This window comes from Megalops cyprinoides, chromosome 18, assembly GCF_013368585.1.
Source record: "Megalops cyprinoides isolate fMegCyp1 chromosome 18, fMegCyp1.pri, whole genome shotgun sequence".
In the NCBI taxonomy this organism is placed as follows: domain Eukaryota; kingdom Metazoa; phylum Chordata; class Actinopteri; order Elopiformes; family Megalopidae; genus Megalops; species Megalops cyprinoides.
The window spans coordinates 4,875,212-4,885,211 of NC_050600.1; the positions used below are offsets into that span (position 1 = coordinate 4,875,212).

The 10,000-nt window shown below is 46.1% G+C and overlaps 3 protein-coding genes across 4 annotated transcripts in view; 1 reads left to right on the forward strand and 2 right to left on the reverse strand.

Moving 5' to 3' along the window:
- LOC118792968 overlaps nt 1–3,937 on the forward strand; it is a 9,686-nt gene extending 5,749 nt beyond the window's left edge. Inside the window, exons 9-10 of the mRNA XM_036550879.1 lie at nt 645–740; nt 863–3,937. Coding sequence (XP_036406772.1) covers nt 645–740; nt 863–1,219 — 453 coding nt within the window. The 3' untranslated portion in view covers nt 1,220–3,937. The remainder of the gene's footprint in view (nt 1–644; nt 741–862) is intronic.
- An 89-nt stretch (nt 3,938–4,026) lies between these two features.
- On the reverse strand, nt 4,027–7,778 carry LOC118792978 (transmembrane protein 109-like). 2 transcript variants are annotated; one of them, XM_036550893.1, is made up of 4 exons: nt 6,564–7,778; nt 6,023–6,082; nt 5,456–5,558; nt 4,027–4,456 (listed from the first exon to the last, which is right to left on the reverse strand). In XM_036550893.1, exons 1-4 carry the CDS (start codon nt 6,810–6,812, stop codon nt 4,092–4,094), a joined length of 777 nt encoding a protein of 258 aa, XP_036406786.1. In that variant the 5' UTR covers nt 6,813–7,778; the 3' UTR covers nt 4,027–4,091. The 2 variants fall into 2 exon arrangements, with proteins under 2 accessions (XP_036406786.1, XP_036406787.1); XM_036550894.1 differs by lacking the exon at nt 6,023–6,082.
- Nucleotides 7,779–8,108: 330 nt separating this feature from the next.
- rnf20 (ring finger protein 20, E3 ubiquitin protein ligase) overlaps nt 8,109–10,000 on the reverse strand; it is an 11,192-nt gene continuing 9,300 nt past the window's right edge. The window contains exons 20-22 of the mRNA XM_036550857.1: nt 9,864–10,000; nt 9,592–9,693; nt 8,109–9,234 (exon numbers count right to left, since the gene is read on the reverse strand). The exon at nt 9,864–10,000 is cut by the window's right edge and continues 4 nt beyond it. Coding sequence (XP_036406750.1) covers nt 9,058–9,234; nt 9,592–9,693; nt 9,864–10,000 — 416 coding nt within the window. The 3' untranslated portion in view covers nt 8,109–9,057. The remainder of the gene's footprint in view (nt 9,235–9,591; nt 9,694–9,863) is intronic.

Below are 10,000 nucleotides of genomic sequence, written 5' to 3' on the forward strand. Positions count from 1 at the left end.
GAATAATAGTAAAGCCGTCAAGACTATGAAATAACACAAATGGAATTATACAGTGACCAAAAAAGTGTTGTGAACAAATAAAAATCTTATGTTTTAGATTCTTAAAAATACATTTACATTTATCAGACGCTTTTATCCAAAGCGACTTACATAGGTAACAGTTCTTTACAATGGTATCCATTTATACAGCTGGATATTTACTGAGGCAATTGTGGGTTAAGTACCTTGCCCAAGGGTACAGCAGCAGTGTCCCAGCGGGGATCGAACTGGCAACCTTTCGGTTACGAGGCCTGCTCCTTAACCACTACGCTACACTGCCGTAATAAATTAGAAGAAACAAATTTCAAGCATGTAAGCATAAGTCTGTAGATCAAAATGTCTTTGAATCCATTTTTCCCCATTATCTTAATCAGGTGTGTCCAAACCTTTGACTGGTACTATACATGTGCAAGCGCGTACACTACAAGTGCGTACATGTGTGAATGCGTGAGCTTGCTTGCATAGCCAGTAAGTCTTTTCCTTTCTGAACTCCTGGCTCAGTGACTGTATGTAGCTCTTGTCCATAGCAGTGAATACCCACGCTGTGTGCGTTTTTGTCAGCAGTCAGGGTTGTCATGCTCTCATTCTGTCGTATGTTTCTTTAGGTTTCTGCTTACACTCACCCAGTCCCCCCAAGCGTACCGAGTCAGCCCCAGTGGAGTGCAATGCAAACCAACGTGAACCCTAGTCCTGCAAGTGGGGTACGTTCTTTCTAAATCTTTACTTCTTTTCCTTCTGTCTTCCCTCTCTTTCAGTCCTCCTCTTGGGCTGTCAGGCTCTCTCATCCTGGGCGTTTGTGTGTTTTTTTTTTTCTCGTTTTTAGAGGTACACTCCTGTGAAGGGTAATACACCCAAACCATCCCCAGCGCCAGGCAGGCGACCATGGGAAGAGGCTGCTGGCTCCCGTCCCACAGAGGTCGACGATGGCATCCCCAAACCACCCGCTTACGGGCAGATTACAACGCCGCAGCGCCGTCCCTCTGTCGGCGCGCAGGAATCCGAGGGTTTTTACCCTTCCTTCCCCGTCAACAAAGACTGCCTGCACTCGTCCGACGCGGGAATCCAGTTCGAGTTTTGGAAGGGCCGTCAAAGCAACGATTACTTCTCCAGTCTGCCCCTGAGCGAGGACGCTTCCCAGAAGTGCTCCGTCTACACGTCCGACAAGCTCAACTTCCTGTAGAGCCCAACATCAGCTGGTCCGGTGAAATTTTACCCCTCCCTCCCCTTTTTATTTTTGGTGAAAATATTGAAGCTGAGTTCATTTCAAAGTATTATATGGTTTCCTTTATAGAAAACCAACATGATTGCTGTCTCCAGGATAAAGGTTGGAGGAGTTCTGTTACAGTGAGATGACCATGGAGGGGGTCTAGAAGAAGACATGGTGTGTTCAGTTCAATGCAATTTTCTTTTCCTTTTTTAAATATTCAGATAATTAAAATTTTTATTTAAATTTAAATTTTAATTTCATATTTGAACTTAGTTTATGTGGGAGTGAGAAAAGGTTGCCTCCTGATAAATTAGTGCATTATGGCCCCAAAAAGGTCTCAGTAGCTATTCATTAAGGTGGGCAGGGCTCTCAGGTTGCTCATATGGTAAAAGAGGTTGCTTCAAGTGTAAGCTGAGCCACACAGACTGGGTTTGAAATTGGCCGTTGTCAGCTTTTGACAATGACCAGGAGTCCCCCGCGGCACAACACCTTGGACCTTGGAGGTAGGTGTGAATAGGCTGGCCAGGATTTCCTCGTTTCTCCTCTCTCTGTACCCTCGTTCTCACTTGGGTGCCTGAGAGTTACTCAGATAGCAGCAGGACAGTGTGCGTATCCTCCAATTCCATTTGCCTCCTGGTGTGCTATAGGACTTGGAAGTGTGTAAAAGTGTGTGTGGTTGCATGCTTCTCGCCCGACGCTCCTGTGTGGATATACAGCGGTTGTCGCCGCAGTGGTGACAAGCTCACTTTGCGTAATTGGGTGAAAAAAAAATTGGGTGAAATAGGGGAAGACTGGACAAAAAGCTGGTTAAGGTGGGTATAAGGGTGTGTTCTGATGCCTGATGTCCCATTACCTGGGTCGTCATGGCAACTGCGAGCCGGAAGCAAAAGGAAGGGGCCAGGCGAGTGACAGACAGTGGAGTGGGCGCCCATTGGAGGATAGGAGCCCTGCAGCCCTCCCCCGAGTAGCCTGCAGGCTCCTGATGAATCACGGGGTCCTCGAGAGTTTTGGGAATGAGGAATCCCAGTTTGTTCCTGTCACTGTGGGATGCTGGCCATTGTTGGCCGGTTTAGAACCGGTCAGGGCTCAGTTTGCACCCGGAGTCCTTGCCAAATGAGCCACCCTGAAGCCGTTATTCGTTGTTTTCTGTGGAGAACCTGTGACAAAGAATCAGATTTTATTTGTTTTAACGTGGATGTGAATGGATGTGACGAAAAAAGTCACTTGTAAGATGTATGCTGCTTAACAACTGCATGGGGAAAATCCATTTTGCAGATAAATTTTAGCCACTAACAGCCAGCAATGAGCTCAGGCAGAATCACAGTAAAACTATTGTCATGTTACCTTATTTGCATACAGTCCAAACTGGGGGAGTACCCTACACCTGAAGGAGTGCTTTTCTCACCCTCCGAAAAACATCACTTCCCACCAATACGGTGATGTTAGTTTTCTCAGGAATTTCATTGTGGCTGCCTTCAGAAATCCAACAGTTTAATGCTATTTATATAACATTTCCATGTGTATGTAACAGAATCTATATTCTAGAGTACTAAAATAGTATTTAAATAGCTGTCAGAACTAACATATCGGAGTTGTTGACTTTTTGTGATAGAGTGACTCTTGAAACCACCTGCTTCAAGCAATCATGATTCCGATTGGTCGCGACCCGGTTTAGCCGGCATGAATTGCTGGTCTGCAAGATAGAGCAGGAAGGAGTGCTCTGACAGCAGGATGACCCGAAAGGAGCAGGAGAGAGGATGCTGTGGGGTTCTTTTTTTTTTTTTTTTGCATGGAGGCCACTTTTTAATATCTCTAATGAATATAAGGATGATTTTCTTGTTGCCTTGGCAGCGCTGCTTAACCTGACACTGCTGAGGCTCCAGTTACAGAGCGAATGCAGTATATGGTGCTGTGTTGCAGCTGTCTCTCACCCCGTCAGGACAGTCCAGGGGCACTCTCACATCTTGTTTGTGCGACCGTTTGATTCGAACAGAAGCGCGGTTTGGGTTCTTTCGGAACCGGGACCAACCTTGAGGGGTGGCCCCACACCGATAAGAAACTGAACCAGGAGTGTTTGTAATTTTAATCCATTGAAGATTTAATCTGCATTAAGACTGGAAGTGGGGGGAGGTCAGAGCACTTTCCTGCCAACTCAGTCTACCTCAGAAACACGCAGTGTGGCAGCGCATCCGTCTGTGTGTGCTGACACATGTCCTAAAAAGCTGGAGAGCGGCCAGACTGCACATCAAGTGCAGTTTGTCTTCATTATGCAATCATATCATAACCGCCTTGCAACCAGCCAGCAAGGAGCCCAAACCACATTCAAGGGAGTCAGTGTTACTGCTTCCCATGAACCCTCAGGATTACTACAGGTTACGCCTTCTGTGCCACGCACTGCAGAATGTAAATATTCACCGTGTGCCGTGTGTCGTTCATCACGAAACACTTGATTAGGGTAGGAGCCGTGTGTCTGTAAATTGTGAATTTTTTACTATTATTGTGGAACCTGTCATTTAATATAGCATTAGACTGCACGCGTTAACATCCAAATTAAAAAGCATTTTACGTGTTTGTGAAGTGTTATCGTCTGTATTCCACAACAAAGAACAAGTGTATGGTGATATGTCATAACATCCACATATATGATGTGTATATTGCCCATGACAGGGAATTTCCCGCATGGTAGTACTGTGCCTGTATTGTACTGTTTTAGCAGTGGTTATGATATTAAAAAAAAAAAAAAATCATGAAATGACTGACAGGCTTTTCTTTTTTTCCTCGCACTTTATACAAACAAAAAGAATTTACAGCGTAAAGGTAAACATCGAGCAGGGTGCACTCTGCCTCACTCCTCCATCTTCCGCTCCTCCATCTCCCTCAGCCGCCCCTCCAGGTGGCGCACCTGAGCGCCCAGCCGCTTGGTCTCGTCCCCTTTGGCGTCGGTGCGAACCAGGCCCAGCAGGGCCCAGGCCAGGACCAGGCACGCCAGCCGCAGCGCTGTGGTGTCGGTGCTGGCCCGGGTGTCGCCCACGATGAGCGCAAACAGCCAGAGGCCCGCACACAGCTTCAGCAGCCACAGAACCCGTCTCAGCAGGGACACGGCCAGCCGCAGCACCAGGGAAAGCACCCAGTAGCCAATCAGAGCCAGCAGAGCCCACTGGGCAACCGATGCTACTCCTTCCGGTGTGAAGTGGGGAAAGGGAAGTGTAACTGTGAATGGGGAGAGATGGGGGGAGAGAGAGGTGATGTTAATATGACATGATGACAGTCTTATTTCAGAATGTAATAATGTATTATTTCATATAATTTATCTGCTTAGCAGATGCTCTCAACCAGGGTGACTTGCATGTTTTTTGATTTTTTTTTTTTTAATAATGTCGATTTATACATCTGAGTATTTACAGGTTAAGTACCTTGTTCATAGATACAACAGCAGCGCCTTATGTGGGAACTGAACCAGCACCCTTCTATATAACCTCTGCACCACAGGACCATCCTTGCCAGCAGAGAATTCTCAGTGAATATTTTACATTACTTTTGTTAAGCAGACGCTCTTATCCAGAGCGACAAGAGAACGGAAGTGAATCCATTCAAGTTAAATGATCAACAAGTGTGAGACCAGTCTAACAACGCTCCCAGTGAGTGCAGGCATAACACTTTTCAAGCTCTACCACAAGTTAACTTGTGCAATCTGACTAGGCAACAAAGCCAAATATACTACCATACATCAGTCACTACAACGCAGAATCCAAAATACATTGTAATATTACACTAAACAGCAAGTACTACAGGTAGCATGTGTTGGGGGGTGCGGGTTGAAGTGGAACCGAAACGCAGTCTGAATAAGTGGGTCTTCCGTGAGCACAACAAAATTGAAGCCCTACCACGAGTTAACTTGTGCAATCTGACTAGACAACCTAGAAACTAAGGGAAGCCAAGTGCACACAATGTGACCAGAGAAAGTGCGCCGTTTCCCACAGACGCCCCCGCGGAACCTCAGTTCATCAGAACACGGAAGGCGCAGGTGTCTGCGGTTCCCATTGTGACATAACTGGTTTCTCCGAGTCTGGAACAGGGTGCAGCCACTCTGCCGGTCCCCTTCCTTCTTCAGGGCGCGGCTGCATACCTTCCCGGGGACGGGTACTGAACTCTCTGCCCCGGGCGTTTAGTTCGAGCGCGGGGGCTGCCTGTTTGGGTGCACATTCTCACCCGTGATTCCAGCGGCTCTCAGGATCTCGGTGACATACACGGCAATCACATTCAGGCCGCTGGCTGCCCCCACGGAGAGAAACCTGATAGCCATCCGCACACACTGCCAGAGAGAGAGGGGAAGAGATCAAAACTGAGTTTACACTATTTACAGACTGAGCAGTTCTGTACACACATGCGGAGCGCATTTCGAACGAGGAGGAGAGATCTTTCGTTGTGAATGTTGTGGTGCATTTTTGTTACTGCATACTTTGTGGTTGAAATGCTCTTTGGGGGGGGAATACTGTCATGTTTACTTTTGAAAAGTAGCAGCTGCCGTAATAGGCGTACTGCATGCAGCTGTCTATCACAGCTGTAGTGTGTCCTGTAGGTCATGGACAGTCCCTTGAAAGGACATACAAATAAGAGCCACCTGTCACCACACACAAGTGTCTGCAGGCAGAAAAAAAACATTATTACACACAGACACGTGTGTGTGTGTGTGTGTGTGTATGTGGGTGTAAGACAGTAACACAGTCCGCATGCATGAGTTCTGACAGAATTCCAACTGGACCTTTGGTTCCTCACCTCTGATACAGCCTCTACCATCTCCTGGCCAAACACAGAGTCAAGGTACAATTTAGCATTCTGTGCGAGAGGGACGGGGGAGAGAGCATACAGGAGAAGGAAACCACAAAAAGAGGACAGAAAAGGTACAGGGATAAATATTGGGAGGGAAAGGCGGGATAAAGGGAAGTGGAAATAAAGAGAATGAGTTAGAAGTGCAGTGTTACAATGAAGGAACAGAGCAGGAACACAGCTGTTGGATTAAGAACAAAGCTAAGGATTTTTCTTTTCAAAAGCGTTTGAAAGTGGCAGTGAGCGCATTAAAGAGAATTAACATTCAATCGATTTAAATCACGTTAATGATGCAGTCAAGGGCAAAGAAACTGGGGAAGTGTAATAAAGAGCAGAAATACTGAAACACGTGATGCATAGCTGGGGGGATTAAGGAACTCAATCATTAAGGAAACAAATCGTAAGACGACAAAAAAAATTAAAAACAACAACAACGAGTACGTCTAAGTTATGAAAAAAATCAACACGCATCCTTGCTCCCCCATCTCACCTCAGCCGCCGTTTCAATCGCATGTGTCCCGAGAACGGACACCATGTACCGGTGCGTCTCTTCGGACCACTCCGTAAGCAGGGGCCGAAGACCCACCAACATGCCTTCGGACTTCTGAGGCTCCTCCAGCGGCACGGCTCCCTCGACGCATCCCGGCACCAAAACGCTCAACAGCACTAACACCAAAGCTGCAAAACCGCTCGTTTTCAAAGTAACAGGTGGATGGATAATAACTCGGTGTGAATACATTATTACGTATTACAAACGACCTATAGCCTAGTCTTTGATATTTGTAAGCATTTACTTAAAACGCTGAGTATATGATAATATGTACAATCGTTCAAACGATGTAGGTTTTTTTTTTAAAAAATTTACAGTAAGAACGTCGCGATAATTTCTGAAATTAAACAGTCAAGGCTATACTACAGTAGCTTGCTATATACAGTATAATTTGCGTTACTTTCCAAACACAAAAGCCTTCTTGTAATGCTTGTGCTCTTAATCGTCGCTACATAAATCACTTATTATTAGCTCCAAATGACAGATATCCAGTCTGTTGAGGCAAGTGGCGAGCGCGGACACATTTGTATAACTCAATATTGCTTAACAGTGTAAAGCAAAAAGAGGGACCTTTAAATTTAACAACAATGCCTCAACATTATAGCAAATATTCTTCAAAACAGTGTTACCCAGTGGTACGCTAAATTTGGAGAATTTTTCAAGAGTTTACTTTACATCAACTCAGCGTGATTTAATTTTAAACACTGGCAACGTTGAGAGCTTAACCATGACCAGATTGGCCAAGGACGCAAGGGTAATTCTCGCTATCTAACTATATTTGGTATTGTACGGGTTAAGAATAGAACTTCACGTACCGATTTTTATTTTTTTCTATTCCGAGGCTGAAAAATTATTCGAAAGCAGGAGCGACGAATGAACTTGACCGAATCCTACTCATTTCCCTTTTCCAACACGCGCCTTGTTTTGTTCGTAGGAATAACCTACAGCTTTTGAGTCATATAACGACAGGCTGGTCTCGGTTTAACGTTTATGCTGCAAAAAAAACAAAACAGTGGGAGACGCCAGCGGTCTCCGTCGAGCCAGGCGCAGCCTTTGTTGTATCGGGCGGAGGTAAAGACCGATTTAAGCGTGTGATAACCGTTTACACTGCACATATGCTGCCGTCCCTCTTCCACGACTGGGTTAAATTTTCTGAAGTTGATGCACATTCGAAAGCCAGCCAAATGGGTGGTCTAGGAGATTAATGATAAAGGAACACTGCACTCTGGGAACTGTAGTTTACTTATCGCTGCCAGATTGGACAGTTTCCCGCACGTCGCAACGTCGCCTATTATTGTGGGATCGCATTCACGATAAACACCTACTATATATACACCTATCATAAAGAAATATTAAAAAGTCAACACTGAAACACAAGGGCAGGATCATCAAAGTTGTTCATATTTTCAATCAGATTGTTCATATTTTCTCAACAGATTTATGCTTGTCAGACATTGAAAAACGGACAAAGACCACGCACCGGTTTTACGATCTCTTTTATTAATTGCAAGTCAGCAATCAAAAAATCATCCACTATGTCAGTATGATAATAACCTATGACTTAACAAAACAGTTTGTGAATAAAAATGGGGGGAAAAACATACAAAAATACGACAACTGTAACACCAAAGACAGACCGACAACAGATCCCAGCTGCCTTGCCTTGGAGTTTTTAGATCTCCTCTCTCACTCAGTCTCTGTCTACCAACACCATAGGCTTTGGGACTATGAACTGCTCACATCTTTTATGCTAGAGACCAGCATCCACTTGTCACTTCACAGCCTGGCAATCACACAGAGAACCAAAGAGTGACATTACCATCATCATCATCATCATCATCCACCTGTACATTTAACAACTGACCAATGAAGCAGGTGCTTTGGTCTTCTGTGGGACGTGTGGATTAGCCCTCCTGAAATTCTTGGGCCCATGACTTCAGTGGGGCAAGGGGGTGGGTTTGAGGTCACAGATTTTCACCTTGCCTAGGCGAATTGGTGCCTCTCTCTAATTCCCCATTAGATTGGGACGAGTTTTTTGCTCTCGGTCTTCAGGGGACACCAGAGAAACTGACAGACAAGAAGCTCTCAAGGGCCAGAGACTGCATCACACCCTGTACTACTCACAGCAAGAAAAAAAAAATGACTTTGCTCCACTGACCAGAAAATCTTGTCTTTGTGGTCCTCGGAGGGTTAAACAGACAGGCTTATTGGGGTCGTATCAACAGCTTTGGGAGCTTCGGATAGATTTACGCAACCTTCCTGTCCCCCCAAAAAACTCACGGAACAGAGCTGTGGCTACACGAGAAACATCGGCAATGTCAAACACATGATCTACCGCGCGCCCCGCTGCCAGGGTGTCGACCTTGCGCTCCCAAACCCCAGCCCCCCGTCTCCCCCTCCCCCGCCCCTTGCGCATGCGGTGGCCCGGCTGGCTCTATCCGATGTAGATGCGGTGGAAGTCGTTGGCGCCGAAGGCGGCGTTGCACTTGGGGCACTTCCTCTGCCGCGTGTCGTAGCGCGTCTTCACGCACTCGAAGCAGAAGACATGGAAACACTTAGTGAGCACGGCGTCCTTCACCCGGGAGTTGCAGCACGGGCAGGTGAGACGGGCCTGACAGAGACACAGCGTTTTCCGTTTTCAGTAAATATTGAGGTTTTCAATTTTTAATACATTTACAAAAAATTCTCAAAAAATGTTTTTGCTTTGCCATTATGGGTTATTGTGTGTAGATTTATGGCCAAAGGGATACATTTATGCCATTTTAGATTAGTGCAGGGGTCTGAACACTTTCCGAAGCTGTATGTGTATGTGTTTTCTTTTAATTTGTATGGTTATGTTTGCTTAATTGAGGTACGGTTTGTCCCTGCTTTGGCAGGGTGTGTGCTGATACATTACTCTGAATACTGCCACACCTTTTCACTGCTATGCACACACACTGCAGAGAATACAAACCCTGTCAGTCAGTACCTTGTAATCCTTAATTTCCTCGTTGAGGATCTCGTCACAGTTGGGAATGTTTTCTGGCTTCTTGGCTTTCTCCAGTTTCCTCCTCAACTTGGAAATGTCCTCCTGAGAATGTGTAACATAAGCGATAAACGGTAGGCCCTCAATCAATGAGCATAAGGGAACCTGATTAGCATCCTCTCCTCTACCTGCCGACTGGTTTACCTGCAGTCAGTCAGTCAGCACAGCCCTGACAGACGCACACCCGCTGTGGAGACCTGTGGAGGTACGCTCACCTGAGCTCTGCGGGCGTTGAAGGACTCCTTCTCCCGGGAGATGCTGTTCTCGATCACCTCCTCCCGCACTCCGTTTAGCTTCTGCTGCACGGCTTCCAGCTGCGTGCGGACCTCCTCTGAGAGCTGCGCTGACTCCT

Coding starts and splice junctions, on each gene's coding strand:
- LOC118792978 (XM_036550893.1), bottom strand. CDS start 6,812: ATGTATTCACACCGAGTTATTATCCATCCACCTGTTACTTTGAAAACG. Junction 6,083..6,563: donor CGATTGAAACGGCGGCTGAG/GTGAGATGGGGG, acceptor CCTCTCGCACAG/AATGCTAAATTGTACCTTGA. Junction 5,559..6,022: donor TGGTAGAGGCTGTATCAGAG/GTGAGGAACCAA, acceptor TCTCTCTGGCAG/TGTGTGCGGATGGCTATCAG.